The sequence below is a fragment of the Moschus berezovskii genome, chromosome 22 (genome assembly GCF_049115385.1).
Source record: "Moschus berezovskii isolate FMDL1 chromosome 22, NW_MosBer_1.0, whole genome shotgun sequence".
Classification (NCBI taxonomy): domain Eukaryota; kingdom Metazoa; phylum Chordata; class Mammalia; order Artiodactyla; family Moschidae; genus Moschus; species Moschus berezovskii.
This window is the reverse complement of record NC_142481.1, coordinates 9,762,466-9,780,387: the sequence shown is the minus strand read 5'-3', so window position 1 is coordinate 9,780,387 and position 17,922 is coordinate 9,762,466. Positions and strand designations below refer to the sequence as shown.

Sequence of the window (17,922 nt, the reverse complement as noted above, 5' to 3'; positions counted from 1 at the left end):
CACACTGCTGGGAATATCTTCCTAAAATGAACGAGATCACGCCACCTCCCTTGTCTAAAGTTCTGCAGTGACTCTCCATTACCTTCAGGGTAAAGTTGAATACCATTGCCAGCAGAATCTGGTATCTAGCCTCACCTCTTGCCATTTTCATCCCCAGTGTTAAACTTCAGCCACACAGATTGGAACAGCCTTCAGCTGGTGTGCTGTTTCTCACCCGCATTGCCTGTACTTGCTGATTGCTTCCAAGAGTCCCCTCTGGAGTCCTTCTCTGGCCTGTCCTCTGAGCCAGTGCCCAAACCACCCCGTGTTGTGCAGTCTCTGTGAGCACGTCCACACTGGACCCTGATTGTCCTCCTTCCTCAATAGATCCTAAGTTCTTGAGGCAACGGACTGGGTCTTCATCACTGTATCCTCCAAACCAAGGACACAGGGCTCTCATAAATGATTCTGAATGCATGAATAGTGTCGAGACATTCAGAAGACCTCTTTCCTCAAAAGTGCCATTCAGTGGAAACGTGGGATTGTGTCTAAAGAAAGGGAGAAGTAAAAAGAAGCATAAAATAGTAAGGTCTTGAGCACAGTTGCAGCCTCTCAGTGGGAACTAGTTTCCCTGCGTTCTTAGTGTGAAGGGTGGCGGGTGTATTGCTAACAGTCCAGGGAACCTGTGAAACTTTTCAGGTGGGATGTTTAAATAGAGGGGCTCTGAAGGAAGGGAGGTGTGCGCCAGCAGAGCAAGGGAAGGAGAGCCAGCAGCCAGGGCTAGTGGGAGACATGGTGTCCCAAGGGTGCGGCTCGCCATGAAAATTCAGGGGCACCTTTCCTGAGTTGGGGGACATGTGTGTAAATGACTTTAGAGTTCAAAAATAAGGGACTTGCCTAGCAGTCCAGCAGTTAAGACTCCACGCTCCCAACGCAGGAGGCATGGGTTCAGTCTCTGGTCTGGGAACCGGGATCCCGCGTGCCACACAAGTGTGGCCAAAATAGTAATAACAGCAGCAGTAATAACCATAATAACATGGAGATACAGCTTTATTCATTATAGGCAAAGAGAGTGGTTAAAGCCCAAATGTCCAGGAGTTGAGTGGGTAAACAAACTATGGTCTGTCCGCACAGTAGAATGTTATTCTACCATAAATAAGGATGATGTGCCTCTGCGCATTACCACAGGGGTGACCTTTGAAAACAGAATATTGAGTGAAGGAAGCCAGTCACGAAAGACCAAATAGTTTAGGATCCCATTTATATGAAATGTCCAGAGGAGGCAGATGTACAGAGACAGAAAGTAGATTAGTGGTTGCCAGGGATTTACAGGTGGGAGAGTCTGAAGTTTCTTTTGGGATTGATAAAAATGTTCTAAAAGGGATTGTGGATAATGGTTTTACAGTGCTGTAAAATTTACATAAAATAATTGAATTGTATACTTTCAGTGGGTGAGTCATATGGTATGTGAATTATATTTCAGTAAAGCTTGTTATAGGAAATTCCTTGGTGGTCCAGTTCTTAGGGCTCAGTGCTTTCACTGCCGTGCCCAAATTCAAGTCCCTGGTCAGGAAGTTTAAGATCCTGCAAGACATGTGGCATGTCCCCCCCCCAAAAAAAGCTGTTATAATAATAATGCTGGTGAGAATAAATGGAGGCTAAGCGGATAGATGTTTTATCCTAGGGGATTTGGTGCTTAAAATTTTTCAGTCCGCTGCAGCCTGTCTGAATTCAGAGGTCCTTAAAGAAGAGACCTGCTCTGACAGACTCCGCACTCCCTGGTGATGGCTCTTCTCCGGGATGCACTCTGGGAAGTGGTGTGCAGCCGCCTGGAGCAAGGGCGGAGACAGCCTCGGAGGCCCGTGACTAAGGGAACATTGCATCCAGGCTGATCTCAGCAGCAACAGGCAGATGGTTAGGGAAGACTCTCCCTTCAAGGGTGAGTCTTGACAGAGAGCTTGACCATCCTGTCCTAACTAACAGCTGAATGGATTGTCTGTGGGTGTTGTCAGCCTCAGAAAAGCAATCCATTTTCTCTCCTTGCCCTCTGATAAAGATCTGCTCACGCCATTGTTAGATCTCTTTGCTCCAAGTCCTCTTGGGTTGGGTTAGGTTAGGCTTCTGAGTTTATCTCCAGCTGCCCCAGGTAAGGGAAGGTGTGGCTGCTAGCGTGCAGCCCTGTTGTCACCACTCTGCTTCATCCTAGTGCTTTCTTTGTTTCCTGCAATGCTGAGATCAGAGGGCGGGGAAGTAAACTTGTTAGGACTTAAAGAATGAGTAGCACAGAAGTGATCCAGACCAGATCACATCGTTTTCACAGCTCTCCACTGAGGACCTCAAGAGCAGAGACTGTCTCTTCTTTGCCATCACCTGGCATAGCACCTGCACACTGTAGGCACTTGGTGTTTATTGAAGGAATAAATGATATCTTTTGTCTTGTGATAGATTAGGGGAGATAACTAAATAATCACTGAATACAAAATGAATTCCTGAGGTTTGACCCTTGAAGATCTCTCACTGATGAGTCTGTCTACACTTCTGCTTTCTTCGCTGCTCTTTTCCTTTGCCCAGGTGAGACAAACGCATAAGGTTTTGTGAAGGCAATGGCGCCCCACTCCAGTACTCCTGCCTGGAAAATCCCATGGACAGAGGAGCCTGGTGCGCTGCAGTCCATGGGGTCGCTAAGAGTCAGAAACAACTGAGCAGCTTCACTTTCACGCATTGGAGAAGGAAATGGCAACCCACTCCAGTGTTCTTGCCTGGAGAATCCCAGGGACGGGGAGCCTGGTGGGCTGCCGTCTGTGGGATCACGCAGAGTCAGACATGACTGAAGCAACTTAGCAGCAGTAGCAGCAACAGCAGCTGTAGGGTGCTGCTGCCACAGGAGCTGTCTTTGGAGTTTGCTTAAGTATTTGTTGTCTAAGGGGGCAGGAGGGGAAGGGGACGACAGAGGATGAGATGGCTAGATGGCATCACCAACTCGATGGACATGAGTTTGAGTGAACCCCGGGAGTTGATGATGGACAGGGAGGCCTGGCGCGCTGTGATTCATGGGGTCGCAAAGAGTCAGACACGACTGAGCGACTGAACTGAACTGAACTCAAGGGACAGTTGGAGCAGGGAACTTGGGGGAGAGCAGATTCTCAAACCCCTGGAATCTATGACCTGACGGACTGTGCAGGTTTATTTTTACTTCAGTTCAGTTCAGTCGCTCAGTCGTGTCCGACTCTCCGCAACCCCATGAGTCACAGCACGCCAGGCCTCCCTGTCCATCACCAACTCCCGGAGTTCACTCAAACTCATGTCCACAGAGTCGGTGATGCCATCCAGCCATCTCATTCTCCGTCGTCCCCTTCTCCTCCCGCCCCCTAGAGGTGCATAATCTGGAGACTGTGGATAGGCTTCTTGGGGGTCTGTGAACCCCTGAAATTCAGTGTAGAGATTGTATGTGTGTGCGTGCATGTGCAGTGGGGCTGGACCATAAGCTGTAGTCTTCATCAGGTGATCACAGTGAGAGGAGTCTCCTCCTCCCAAAAGGCTAAAGGCTCGGTGCAGCCCAGTGGAGTACCTGCTGTAGCAGCTACAGTATATTCAGTTCAGTTCAGTCACTTAGTCGTGTCCCACTCTTTGCGACCCCTTTGACTGCAGCATGCGAGGCCTCCCTGTCCATCACCAACTCCCAGAGCTTGCTCAAACTCACGTCCATTGAGTCGGTGATGTCATCCAACCATCTCATCCTGTCTTCCCCTTCTCCCACCTTCAATCTTTCCCAGCATCAGGGTCTTTTCAAATGAGTCAGTTGTTCGTATCAGGTGGCCAAAGTATTGGAGTTTCAGCTTCAGCATCAGTCCTTCCAGTGAATATTCAGGACTGATTTCCTTTAGGATGGACTGGTTTGATCTCCTTTGCAGTCCAAGGGACTCTCAAGAGTCTTCTCCAGCACCGCAGTTGGAAAGCATGAGTTCTTCGGCACTCAGCTTTCTCTATATAGTCCAACTCTTACATCCATACATGACCACTGGAACAGCCATAGCTTTGACTAGACAGACCTTTATTGGCAAAGTAATATCTCTGCTTTTTAATATACTATCTAGGTTGGTCATAACTTTCCTTCAAAGGAGTAAGCGTCTTTTAATTTCATGGCTGCAGTCACCATCTGGAATGATTTTGGAGCCCCAAAAAATAAAATCTGTCACTGTTTCCACTGTTTCCCCATCTATTTGTCATGAAGTGATGGCACCAGATGCCATGATCTTAGTTTTCTGAATGCTGAGTTTTAAGCCAACTTTTGACTCTCCTCTTTCACTTTCATCAAGAGGCTCTTTAGTTCCTCTTCACTTTCTGCCATAAGTGGTGTCATCTGCATATCTGAGTTTATTGATATTTCTCCCGGCAATCTTGATTCCAGCTTGTGCTTCATCCAGTCCAGCATTTCTCGTGATGTACTCTGTATATAAGTTAAATAAGCAGGATGACAATATACTCAACATACTCTTTTCCTGATTTGGAACTAGTCTGTTGTTCCATATCCAGTTCTTCTTGTCACGTCAAGCTTCTTGATCTGCATACATATTTCTCAAGAGGCAGGTAAGGTGGTCTGGTATTCCCATCTGTTTAAGAATTTTCCACAGTTTGTTCTGATCCACAGAGTCAAAGTCTTTGGCGTAGTCAATAAAGCAGAAGTAGATGTTTTTCTGGAACTCCCTTGCTTCTTTGATGATCCAATGGATGTTGGCGATTTGATCTTTGGTTCCTCTGCCTTTTCTAAATCCAGGTTGAACATCTGGAAGTTCACAGTTCATGTACTGTTGAAACCTGGCTTGGAGAATTTTGAGTATCACTTTGCAAGTGTGTGAGATGAGTGCAGTTGTGAGGTAGCTTGAGCATTCTTTGGCATTGCTTTTCTTTGGGGTTGGAGTGAACGCTGACCTTTTCCAGTCCTGTGGCCACTGCTGAGTTTTCCAAGTTTGCTGGCATATTGAGTGCAGCACTTTCACAGCATCATCCTTTAGAATTTGAAACAGCTCAGTTGGAATTCCATCACCTCCACTAGTTTGTTCATAGTGATGCTTCCTAAGGCCCACTTGACTTCACATTCCAGGATGTCTGGCTCTAGGTGAGTGATCACATTTTCAGCGTCTTACCTCCATTTTGCAGATTGAAAATAGACAACCCTCCTGGGTGCTGGAGTTTAATTTCCCCCGGGTTTGCTGCCTCCCCCCAGGGAGATGGCATAGCACTTATCTCTGCCCCCTGTGCCCGCTAGGGCCAGACACCCGTGTCCCTCAGAAGACACCACCTTGGCTTTCCTGGAGCTGCCTCCAAAACCCCACCAAGCAGTAAGCAGAAAATGGCTGCTAAGTGTTCGAGAAGTACTGGGCATATATTTTCAGCTTTATAGCTAACTGAGAGCAACTTACATTGTTGCCCTGACAGGAGACAGCAGGACAAAAGGCCAAAACTCTTACTGGAGCTGATTTCCTACAGCTGTTGGGGAACTCCCAGGTTGCTTAATCTAATTGGGAAATGGTCTTTATTTAGCCCTGGCCTTCGGCACAGAGCCTTGCACAGAGAGGGGCCAAAGCGGCACCTGTGGCCGCAGGGCAGGTGTGACCCTGAGCGCCTTCCTTCACTTCTCGGAGTCTCCGTTTCCGCGGTGTGAGATGAAGAAGCAGATTGCTTCTTTGCAGAGTTGCTGTGCGTGCGCATGCCACCCCCCAGCACCTTGGTGTGTTCACTAGCCTGGAACCTCTCCAAACCCTGCTTAGGGTTTATGTAGAGGTTCCATTACATAGGCCTGACTGATTCCTTATTGACCTTTGGTGATTGAGTTCAATCTCCAGCCCCTGTACCCTGCTGGAGGTGGGGGGTGGGGCTGAAAGTTCTAACTCTTAAAATCACTGTTTGGTCTTTCTGGTGACTAGCCCCCATCCTGAAGCCATATAGTTTCCCCCCTGTAAAAGTCACCTCTTTATCATAAACTCAGGTTTCAGGTAACAAGGGGCTTGTTAGGAATAGCCGAAGACAGTCCTGTCAGGAAATTCCAAGGGTTTTAGGAGCTCTGATTCAGGAGCTGGGAACAAAGACCAAATAGCTACCTCTGGGTTTTCCTGGGCTGTGCGGGGTCTTCGTTGCTTTTTGCTCAGCCTTCTCTGGCTGCGGCGGGCAGGGCTGCTCTCCGCTGCAGTGCTCAGTTGTGGGGCACAGGCTCTAGGCACTCGGGCTCAGCCGCTTCTCAGCATGTGGGATCTTCCAGGACCAGGAATTGAACTGTGTTCTCTGCACTGGCAGACACTCTACCACCAGGGAAGTTGTACTTTGTTTTGTACCACACTGCCCCTGCCCTCACCTCCCCACATGGTTCCTGCATTTAAGACCTTGCCGGTGGGTTTCCTCTGCCCTCTGTGGACACTGAGGGCTGACCTGGCCAGTGACCTCAGGCTGGGAGGGAGCAGGAGGAGGAGCCCAGCCCTGGGCCAGCGCCTCTTGTCAGGGTGGGGAGGTATCTGCTCCTTGTCTCCCTAGGGCACCTTACTCTCTCAGCTTTTCTCCTGTGACTTAGAGGACAGTGTTCATCTCACAGAAGAGAGGAAACAGAAACCCTGGAGGTCTGTGGGCAGAGGCCACCTAGAGCCGTCAGTGGAGAGGACTCACGTTCCAGGGTAAAGCTGTGAGCTTTAGAGCATCAGACGGAACAGATTCACATTTTACCAAGTTCCTTCCCATTTGGGAAAGAGCTGCCCTAAAAAAGCCTCCATATTTCCCTCCATATTTATCATAGACACTTTCTCCAGCTCTCGTGGAAGAGAATTGGCGGGTCTAGAGCTGTTAAATCTAGTTATTTCCCTGCAGTCAGCCTGGATCTCTGTAATTCTGTCTTGCAGGAAAGGCGGCTAATTTCAGTAGAGATCCTCCCATCTATCACTATAACAGTTTAATAGGTGCAGTTACAGCTTGAACACACCAACAGGCTTTATGTGAGTAATTGCCATATTTATGCTGCTTTGAATTGATGATAAAGTGCTAAAATATGAGGTATGTGGTTTCCTATGCTGTGATTTTGTGAGGGTTCCGTGTTATTTAATCCCTTCCCTCCCCCGATAATTCTGGGTTGGTTAGCTAGTTGCTTTCTCATTTTCCAGATAGTTTTAAAACAAAGCTTTCTCCACCTTTTTTGACTATTTCCCATGTGCCCGTGTCTCACCACCCTCCTGTTTTCTCCTTGCTTATAAGTTAAACACAAGTCATTTGCATTCCAAAAATGCCTCCTTGCCATAAAGGCAGGCAGTCTGCTCCACTTTGGGCTCTTCCAGATAAGCAGAGTTCACGTGGCTGTGACTCGGCAGTGCTCACGGATTTCCTCAGGACCCAGTGCCCTGATCGGAACAGCATGCCCTGGCAAGCTGCCTGGGGAGCCCAGCAGCCAAAGAGAAGCAAAGCCTGTTTCACAGAGTAGTCCTGCCCTTCCATCCAAGACAGAAATGATCTGGGTGGAATCCCAGCTCCCCGAGACAGTTCCAGCGGGCCTGCCTTGCCTGGCTGTTACCACCACCCTTTCTCTCCACTCAGCGGTGGCCTCAGTGGACAGGCCCCTCTGCCCTTCACCAGGAGGTGACGGGACGAGTGAGGCCATGTGTGCCCGCCACGCTGTGCAGCAGGCCGTGCTGCGGGCGGCCCTGGGAGCAGCTCCCCCTTCTCCCCTGGTGGTGGGCGTGTGTGCTGGGCGGAGTAGGGGGAGGGTCCTGTCTAGCTTCCAGGAAGAGGCGCAGCCCTCCTGTAGGGGTCCCAGCCAAAGCCATGCCACTGACCTGATCTGTGAAAGTCAGCGGCCCAGATGGGGAGACCACACCTAGAACAGCCAGTGGCTTACCCTGGAGAGCGCAGAAATCACCCAGGCCCTCAGCTTCTCAGGAGTGGCCGAGGCAGGAGAGCCAGTCCACAGAGGACGTTGGGAGCTGGCGCCCTGGTTCCTGACGTGCCTCCGTGCTGCAGGCCTCAGACTCTCTCTCCTGCGTCTGTGAGCAAGGAGGGCCTGCCAGCATGCGCTGAAGCACAAGGCTGGCCGAGAACAAACAGTGTCAGTCCACTTCCTCCCTCTCTCCAGCCGGAGAAACTGCGCTCATACTATCAGGCATGTATCCCTCCTTCCCTCCTTCCTTTGGATAGTTACTGAACGCCTTCTCCAGGCACGAGTTGCTGTGCCAAGTCCAGGTACGTAGAAGGGTAACTTGAAAACATGCCCCTTCTCTCCTCAGAGGGCCGACATTCAGCAGTCATCACACAGCTGTCCAGTGACTTTCATGTTGTGCCCAATGCTATATGGAGAAAGTATGCAGGTAGTAGGTGCAGTGGTTAGACCTCGGCTCTGAAGCCCATATGGGAGCAGTCGTGATAGGAGGATACAGCGCACAGGGCCACCATGAGGGTTGCGGAGATCATGTGTGTGAAATGCTAATTACTGGGCCTGGCCCAGTATGTGTGTTGCATAAATGTAAGCAGTTTTATTCTCCTGACTTAATCTGGGGTTCAGGGGAGACCTCTGAGGGAGCAGGGTTTAGCCAGTCAAAAAAGTGGAGGCAGAAGTCTCCAAGGCAGTTGTGAGGGGGTCACACTAGGAGGCCTTGAAGGGCCAGCATGATTGGAGTTGGGTGGAGGGCAGCAGAGTCAGGTGTGATGTGAGCCCCTCGGGCCACACGTGCACAGCTTTGTATTGTATCCTGGACACAGAGTGCAAGGATTGTGGGCTGGCGGGGACCGCCAGATCTTCTGCCAGTGTTACAGGCTTCTAACTTGTGAAGTGTCCTTTCTCAGTGAGGAAAGAGGCCAGGAAAGGAGGGCCGCTGGGCTGTGATGGGTGCTGTCTTTGAACCTTTCATGATTTGGTGAGAATCAGGAACCCAAAAGAAGTTCACCTGTGCCCTCGTTAATGCTTACGAGGAAGCTGCCTGTGCCCTCCGGGGCTTTCTGCTGGGGGCCCTGCTGTGGAGTGGAAGCTGGCATTGCTTGCATGGAGCTGGCGGTGGTGGTGTGCTGTGTGTACCTGTATGTTAGTGCAACTGTTTCTTTGTTGGTAGCTCAGTGTTCAGTCAGTGAGGACCCCCACCTCACCCTCAGCTCCACCTCTGCACTGTGGTGGCACTAGCTCGCCTCCGAGTCACACTGCTGTACCCCACACCACCGGGCTTGAGTGTGCTGGCAGAGTCACACTTGGAGCCTGAAGGAGGCTCACGTTCTTAGCTGGGGCTCCCAGCTGCTCTTGGCTTTGAGTATCAGTGGCTGCCTTGCAGAGTACACTCTGCTCCCCTCAATTCTAGGTCACACTCCTCTCCCCCTTCATCCTAGGCTGCCCAGAACCAGCAGTATCCACTCTGGGCTGGCCTAAGATTGACTTCATCATGGTGGTTTTTTGAAACACATGTATTGGGGTATGCATCTTCTTGAAAGTCAGGGACAGAGCCCCTTGCCGGGCTCGGAGCAGGGCCCAGAAGCCCTCTTTCACAGTGACAGACAGTGAGTACCCGGGGAGCTTACAGGATCAGCCAGATGCTAGAGCCATCTGATGCCCCAGACCTGGTGTGGTATTTTCATCTTTTCCCCTCCGGGTCTCTTGTCTCCCTTCCTCCTCAGCCTCGAGATTTATGACACGGCTGCATGTCCATACAGTGGCGCTGGAAATTCATAATGCCACAGTGCCCGGTTGTGGGGCTAACACCCGGTCAGGCTGTCATAGTAGAGTGCTAGTAGCATTCTGTCAGGGGGAGGAAGGAGGGGTGGCATTGCCAGAAACACATCTTGATTGACGAGGGAATTACCCAGGGAAGACAGCTAACAAAGGGGCACTGGAGGGGCCAGAGTGACCTTAGTGTTCAAGGAATAGAAGAGCCAGAAAATCATTCCAGGCACATCCAAAACAGGAAGGCAGCAGGGGACCTCGTGGGGCTGCTTTACTGTGATCAATAGTAGAACTTCATCATAGGAAGAAAGCGCGGACACTGTCCATCGGCTGCTGTCAGTCAGAGAGGAGGCAGCATTTCTTCCCTGGCTCTCCCTGCTTCTCTTCCAACTGACAGATGAGAACGCTGAGTGGGTGAGAGTGAGATGAATGCGCGTCAGTAAACAAGGGAGGAACAGAAAGACCTTCTAGCCCGGCGTGAATCTGGCATTTATAGGATAAAGCCAGCATGTGATGCTTAAAGAATCAGGGAATGGGGAGTTACCATGGGAGGGAGGAGCCCAGCATGTCAATGCACAGTCAGCCAAGACTGACCCCCACCACACACCCAGGTCCCTGGCCCTGGGCTCGGCCTCTCTGTAAAATGGAGATAAAAATAATACTGTTCACCTCAAAGAATTACTGGGTGGATTCACCGTGATGATTCTAGTGAAGAGCTGAGGAATGTGCCTGGCACATAGTAAGCCCTCAGCAAAACTTAACTGTTACTGCTTTATTATCATCATCGTTATTTCAGTGTGCCGGCCATTTGTATTACTTGCTCTTCATACGTGTAATCTGAGTATGCACAACATCTCAATAGTCATTCGTAAACAGCCCCATTTTTGATGAGGAACCCGAGGCTTAGAGAGGTCGGATGGGTTTCCCCAGTCGCCCAGCAGCTATAAGAGAGCCAGGATCAAAACTGAGATCACATGCGTAGAGACTGTTACACAGGATGAAGTAAATCAGAAAGACAAAAGCAGATATCATGTATTAATGCATATATGTCGAATCTAGAAAAATGGTGCGGATGAACCTGTTTGCAGAGCAGAAACAGAGACAAGACGTAAAGAGCAAATGTATGGATACCAAGGGGAAGAGGGACTGGGATGAACTGGGAGATGGGGACTGACGTGTGTACAACTGCTGCTGCTGCTGCTAAGTCACTTCAGTCGTGTCCGACTCTCTGTGACCCCATAGACGGACGCCCACCAGGCTCCCCCGTCCCTGGGATTCTCCAGGCAAGAACAATGGAGTGGGTTGCCATTTCCTTCTCCAATGTGTGAAAGTGAAAAGTGAAGTCGATCCTTCGTGTCCGACCCTTAGCGACCCCACGGACTGCAGCCTACCAGGCTCCTCCATCCATGGGATTTTCTAGGCAAGAGCACTGGAGTGGCTTGCCATTGCCTTCTCCGGTGTGTACAACTACTGTGTATAAAATAGATGATTAATAAAAAATACTAGATATTGAAACTTCAACTAGAAATCTTAATTTCTCTACTAAAAAAACAATTGTAATATATAGTGAAACTATGTGTAACTTTGTCCTATTAAAAAAAATTCTACTTAAATATTTGAAGTAAAAAAGAAGCCAATGCATGTTTTTATTATTTATCTGCCAACTGGCCTGTTTTGGCTGGATCCTCAGAGCAGGCCATGCCTGCAGACAGGTGCTGCTGTTGCAGCTTGTTAAAACGTAAAGAAAAAAAAAGGCAGGCATTATACAGTGGGCTTTCATAAGTTATCTCATTGATTCCTTGCAATGGTCTTTGAAGGTGAGGTTAATCCGTCATAGACTCAGCGGAGCAGAAGTTAAGAGTCAGCATCCGGGATCTCTCCGATGGCACAACTCAGGTGTCCTCCGCTTGCCAGCTTGCTTTTCCACTTAGATCATTAGGACCATAGCTCCTCCCTTAGCTCTGTGTCAAGACTTGATTACACTCACCTGTACGGCGCAGAGAAGGCGATGGAAACATCCACCCAGGGTCTTACCGCTAGTAAGTGGCTTCCAACCGAGATCCCAGCCTCACCCCAGCCCTTTCACCCTCCGTCCTGGTGGGGGTGCTGCAGTGGGAGCCTCGAAAGGAGATAGGCTGTAGAGATGCTGTTGGCATTTGACCCAGAGTGGGGACTTCTTACTCTGTTAGAGAGGTCAGCCCTCTTCAAGACAGTTTGGACTTGATGCTCAAGGGGGGTTCCTTTCTCTCCCTGAGTTCTCAGCAGCCCTCTGGCTTTGAAACTTAGCCTGCCCAAGGCTTACCTCTTGGACACGTGAAAGAAAAGGAGAATGGTCTATTAGCCGCATTTCCTTAAAAGTCGACTTGTTGTCTAGTAGCTAAAGCCTGTCTGCTGTGGGGTATTTTAGAGCATTGGCAACACCGATTAATTTTTTTTTTTTAAGGACTAAAGTGCTGAGTTTTATATCTAAATATAGAAAGTGAAAAATAAACAAGTCAGAGTTTGTCTTGGAGGAAGTATTGATTTGTTGCTAGAAAGGAAACTCAGGAGGAACTGAGTCCTGGGGTGAGTGAGCAGGGCTGAAAGCCTGGCCCCGGGGGAGTATGGCAAGACTTGAGGCCCAGAGCACCGGTGCTGAGCAAAAGTACTTGGGATCCAGGAATGGAGAGTTGTTTGTCCATTTCAGAAAATGGGACACATACCAGAGCAGAAGGTGGAGTCTTCCCCCCGTTTCCAAGCTCCTGCGAGTCCCCTGTCCACTTTCTTGGTGCCCCTAATGTGCCAAGGGCCATAGGCACCTCCGCCGCTGGGACAGGGAGGTCAGGAGTAACAGAGGCCCGTTCTTAGCCCGTGGGGAGGGCCTCAAGGCTGCCATTGGTGGCTCGTCTAGAAGGTTGTGTGGCGTCACCGACTCAGATGTGAGTTTGTGTAGGCTCCAGGAGCTGGTGATGGACAGGGAAGCCTGGCATGGAGCAGTCCATGGGGTCACAAAGAGTTGGACACGACTGAGTGACTGAACTAAACTGAACTAGCCTTTTGTCAGTGAAATACTTTTGAGGAGGACCACGGCTTGCAGCTCTGTAAAGGAGCTCATCTGCCAGATTGGGTGCTCAGTAAATATTGAAAGAAAAGAAACAAGGCCTCTTTGCTTTTTTCCTCTTTACTTTTTTAATATTCTTTTGAAAAATCACACATGGCCATGGTTTAAATAATGTGTAAAAACCTTGCTTATGAATAAAAGGCGCCAATTTTAATACTTTTTGGAAATGTTTCATTCCTAAAGTCTCTGGTATTTATTTTTCTTTGTGTATTCTCCTCCCCCCCGACAGATATTATTGAATCATAGATTTTTTTTAAGAGTCGGGGGGACTTGGAGGCCTGTCCCATCTTCTGGAGCAACAGGGGTCCTCAGAGCACGATTCCCTGACCAGCAGCAACAGCAGCATCACCTGGGAACATGTTGGCAGTGCAAATTCTTGGGTCCTGCCCCCAACCAACAGAATCTGACACCCTAGAGGTGCAGCAGCCTTGTAGGCTAGGTTATAATGAGCCCTGATTCTGCTGCATGCTCAAGTTTGAAAGTGCGTGATTTAAAACACCGCAGTAAAAGAACTCAGGCTCTGGAAATAGGTGGGCTTCAGATTGCAATTCACTAGCTCTCTGACCTTGCGAGTATTACTTTACCTCTTAGCCTCTGCATTCCCATCTGTAAAATGAGATTAGTAATAGTCTCTCTGAAGGGGATGTTGTGAGAACTGATGTATAAGTGCACAGTAAGGACTCAGCATTATGTGCCTCACATATAGTGAGCATTGAGTAAATGGTTGGTCATTATTAACTGTCTTCTTAGACCAGGTATTAATCTTTCTAAAAAAAAAAACCAGCATCCCAAACAGATGGCTGTCCAATGAGGGAGTTAAAAAGCTCTGGACCTTCATAATGAGTGACAGCTGTAGCTAAGATTATGTATTGAGAGACTATTTGCCTTCCTGTCATTCCCATTCTAGTCATAGCTCTATTCTCTAGAGTCATTAGAACAAGACTGTTCTTCATAGAATTTGTTAGATTTTTGAAGACAGCAACCTTGGCAGTTCCGAACTTTCTCTTGTTTTATTCACACAAGATTAAAAGATTACCAGAGAAACCAGTGGAGCTCAGTTAAAAAAGAAGAAAGAAGCAGGGCCTGTTCCCGAGATATTGTGTCTTTGGAGATGTCTGGTATATAGAGATGCCTCAAAGCTTACGGCTGAAGCTTTTTCAGTTGGACCTCTGGCCATGGAACAGACCTATGGCAAGGAGGTACTGCTCTCTGCTGGCAGGTGTGAGCCAGCCCCGGAGTGTTTCTGGGTCCCAGAATGCACCCTGCTTGGGATCCAGCACCTCTGTGTGGGGTCTCCTCCAGGCCCCAGCCCTCCTCCTCCTCTGGTCTTGGGGTCCTCGGCGATGCTCCCAGCCTCCAGGTCTCCCCTGCGTCGCTCGCCCTGTGTTTCACTAGCAGTTGGCAGTCTGCGCTAAGGCTTCTGTTTGTATTTCATTGATGTCTAATGAATAGCTTCGAAAAATTGTTCTGGCCAAGCAAATGATATCTTTCCTCAATTATGCCATGTTGTTGTGTAGGTCAGTGGCAGAATTGCTATTTTAAAGTGGGATTTCGTAACAGAAGCATGCGTCCGGATTACAGGAGATACTAAGGTGGTGATTAGCTGGTGCTGAGGAGCTGGCCTTGCACTTTCAGGTGCTTCCATTTTTCTGATCATCCATCCAGTGACGTTTCAGCAGGCCTGCACCTCTGATGGTTTCCAGATAGCTAATATGCAGTGTGTTTTCAGCCCTGTGATACCAGGCAGGTGGCCATTAGGGGACAACGCCGAGGATTCCTGTGCACCGGTTGCCAGAGATTGTAAATGGACTGAGGCTGTCGGGATCTTTATCTCTGCCATTCAGAGAGCTCTTCTCCACGCTGGAGCTCAGGCACTGTGGACACGTCTGTCAGGACTTTTGAAGCTCCTGTGTTTATACCATTGTTTTCTTTGTATTTGAGATGGGCTAATGTTCAGATGAAGAGAAAAGTGTAGTGATTTCTTTTCAACCTAGAGGGTGAAGATCTGAATCTGTTGACACATACCCAGGGCTTGTCAAAATGAGGATGATTTCATGTTGAAGCATGTGACGTGTGTTACCTGAGATGTGCAATAGGTAGAAAGTTTTAAGTATCTAAGAATGGTGTAGAAAAGTCACTGAGGAAAGAGAATTACTGTAGAATTACTAACTGTGGATGGTGATCTGGGGCCATGCTGACCTCTTGACTTCTGGAAGGCATGGACCATCTCAAAAGCTGCCCAGAATACTGAGGGCCTGTGGGCTTCACAGAGATGTGGTGTTTTTCCGGGGGTGGGGGCAGAGGGAGCTGTGGTCTGGATGCCAGCCTGATGGGGGTAAATGGGAAGCCCCTTCTGAATATTGTGGGGGCCCTGGGCTGAGACCATGCTCTTAGCAGCTGCAGTTTAGGTCAAGGACTTCCCCTTCCAAACCCCACTTCTCTCATCTGTGTTCTCTCTTCATCCAGTAGCTCCCATGATAAAGGGCTGAGGGTTCGATGTCATCGTCATTAAATGAGTGGTGGGTGCAGGGAGCATGTAGCCCAGTGCACAGCGTGGCGTCCACACTGGAAATGTTAACTCCAGAGGGAGGCGTGCAGTGATGGGGCTTCTTGGTAGCAAGTCGTTGCGCGGTAGGGTGTCCTCGAGGCCGGTCCATTAATGCCCTTGTCTCTGGGGTGAAAGGGCCCATGTGCAGTTAACAGCTTTTAGGCCAAGGAATGATGACTTCTTTCTCGATGATCTTCAGAGTTCACCAGCCACCAGTCTAGGGCCCCAGAAACTGACTGCTTTCATCTCGCCCGGCGGGTGCCTGTCCAGTGGTGTCAGTTACAGCAATGACTGACTTCAAGGCCTGGTCCGCTCTGCACTGCCCGCACTGCCCCCTGGCATGCAGCCCTGGCTCCAGGATGCTTCCACAGTGCCCCGCCAGCTCGTCAGTGTCACTCAAAACCATGATCTCCAGAAAGGACCCCAGGCTGGTTTGACCATTGTCCTTTAGACCATGGTCTCAGGGGTGCAGAGTGGACTTTCCTTCCTGGAGAGAGGGAGAGCCAAGTTGGCCGACAGTGCCTGGAGTCCACTGCAAGCTACACAGTGCTTCCTGTGCCGAGGGGTGGAGGGAGTCCACTCTCCCTTGGAACTTTATCTCCTCCTACACTGTTATTTAGTTGAATTTTACTGGTCTTTTTTTTTTCTCTTACCTAATACTGTACACCAGGTAAGTTCCAGAAGGAACAGGAAAACCCACTCTAACCATAAAACCAAACGAAGACATCATAAAGAAGCTGATTGGTCTTGAAAACCTAACATTGTTGAATTATGTACATCAAAAAAAATTCAGTACACAAAATTAGAAGACAGATAATGAAAGAGGAAAAAAGTAAAGCTATATAACATTAGCATAGTTTTTTAATATTAAGTACAAAATGAGAACCACTCCATTTGAAAAGGAACAAAAACATGAATAGAAAATTCACAAAGTAAGAAATACACACTGGACTTGGGGAAAAACCTAAAAGATTAACAGTAGATGATTTTTTAAGTTATTGTATACTGTGCTATCTTTAAATTTATGTTATAAAAGAATATTTAATGGTTAGGTTCACAATATAGTTTGTAAATGAAAAAGGTGGGTTAAAACATAGTATTATCTCTATTTTATTAAAATTAAAATTCCAAGGTATATATCAAATGTGGACAGAAGTTACCTTTGTCTGATGTGTTTCTTGTATTATTTTAGTTTTTATAAAAAGCAAATATTTGTAAACTTTAAAGTGAGAAAGGAAAAGGGCAGGAGTGGGCCTTGCCTTGCCCTGTGCCTCGCCCCAGGGGGGCCTCGTGGACCCCCTGCTTCCCCCCTCAAGCCCATCCCGCTCCTGCTCTGCTGTCCACTTCTACTCCTAAGCCTCCTGCCTGTTTCTCCCCAGGACTGAGCACTGAAGGTATCTACCGGGTCAGCGGGAACAAGTCAGAGATGGAGAGTCTGCAGAGACAGTTTGATCAAGGTAAGGCCACAGCCAGTCAAGGCAGACGCCACTGTCAGTGGAGCCCCCTGGGGTGCTTCTGCCACACAGCCCCAAAGCCAAGGGTGCTGGCTGGGTGGCTGAGGAGGAGAGAGTGTTTGGCCCCTGTCAGCAAACAGAAGCATCCGCCCCGCAAACCTGCGTCAGCCAGGCTGCGCCCCTCTCCACCATCCACAGGCACTGTTGCAGCCCCTGCCACGAGCCTCATTCACCGAGACCCAGGCCTCGCTCCCCTCGGGCGGGGCCATGCAGAGGTCATGGCAGGCACGTGACTCAGGGTTGGGTTGAAATGACAGTCCTGTGTTGGCAGGGCCTCTCAACCGTAACTGCCCTCCTCACAGAGTCCTGCAGGAGAAAAACAAAGCAAGGGGGAGCGTCTTGTGAATCGCTGAGCCTTGGGCCCGGGGCTCCCCAAGCTGAATGCTCTGCCTCCTAAGCTAGGTCAGATCTGGGAGGCCAAGGGCCACATGGCCACATCCGTTCCACCCTAACCCAGTTCAGTCAGGGCTGAACACACTGGGATAAGAGGTCACACCCACCAGTGTCAGATGCAAAGGAGCCAAAGAGTAAAACTTGACAGATGCCACTGGCCAAAAGGGAAGGTAAGCAGCAGATCAAAGTGGGGTCTGACTTAGCATGTGACTGGGCCTCAGGAGACCCAGCCAGGCGGCCTGTGCAAGTCTGCAGGCCCAGGCCACTACGCAGTGCGGGGTGGGAGCAGGCGTCGCCCGCCACCCCCAGCACCCAGCTCCACAATCTCCGCTAGCCGGCAGCAGGAAGGGAAGCGTGTGAGCCTTGAAGGATCGGAAGCACAAGGCCAGAATGAGAGCCGAGCCACCCTAGGTTAGACACTTGCGTCTATGCCAGGACGTGCGGCCCAGGCCTGCTCCCGAACGGAAGTGTGCTCCCGAACGGAAGCAGTCGAGGTCTGTAGTAGACGATTTGTTACAAATCAGAAATGCAGTAAAGCATGGAAAGAAAAATTAGAGGCGGGAGTTGGTGGCATCATAAGGCGGAAGGGACCAGCAGGAGGAAAGTGAGTCTGGTTGCCCGACCACCACAAGGAGCAGGGTGGGGACAGCAGTCAGGGTTGCTGCTACCATTCCTGTAGCCTTCCAGGAAAAGTGACTCGGCCTTAGGGGGACGC

The 17,922-nt window shown here is 49.5% G+C and overlaps 1 protein-coding gene across 2 annotated transcripts in view; it reads left to right on the top strand.

Annotated features, from left to right (window-relative positions):
* ARHGAP35 (Rho GTPase activating protein 35) overlaps window positions 1–17,922 on the top strand; it is a 116,989-nt gene that overhangs the window by 86,334 nt on the left and 12,733 nt on the right. For both annotated transcript variants that reach the window (XR_016035826.1, XM_055411778.2), the window contains exon 4: window positions 16,680–16,757. Coding sequence is in view for 1 of the 2 variants with exons in the window: in XM_055411778.2 (XP_055267753.1) it covers window positions 16,680–16,757 (78 nt within the window). In the remaining variant the exon portion in view is untranslated. The remainder of the gene's footprint in view (window positions 1–16,679; window positions 16,758–17,922) is intronic.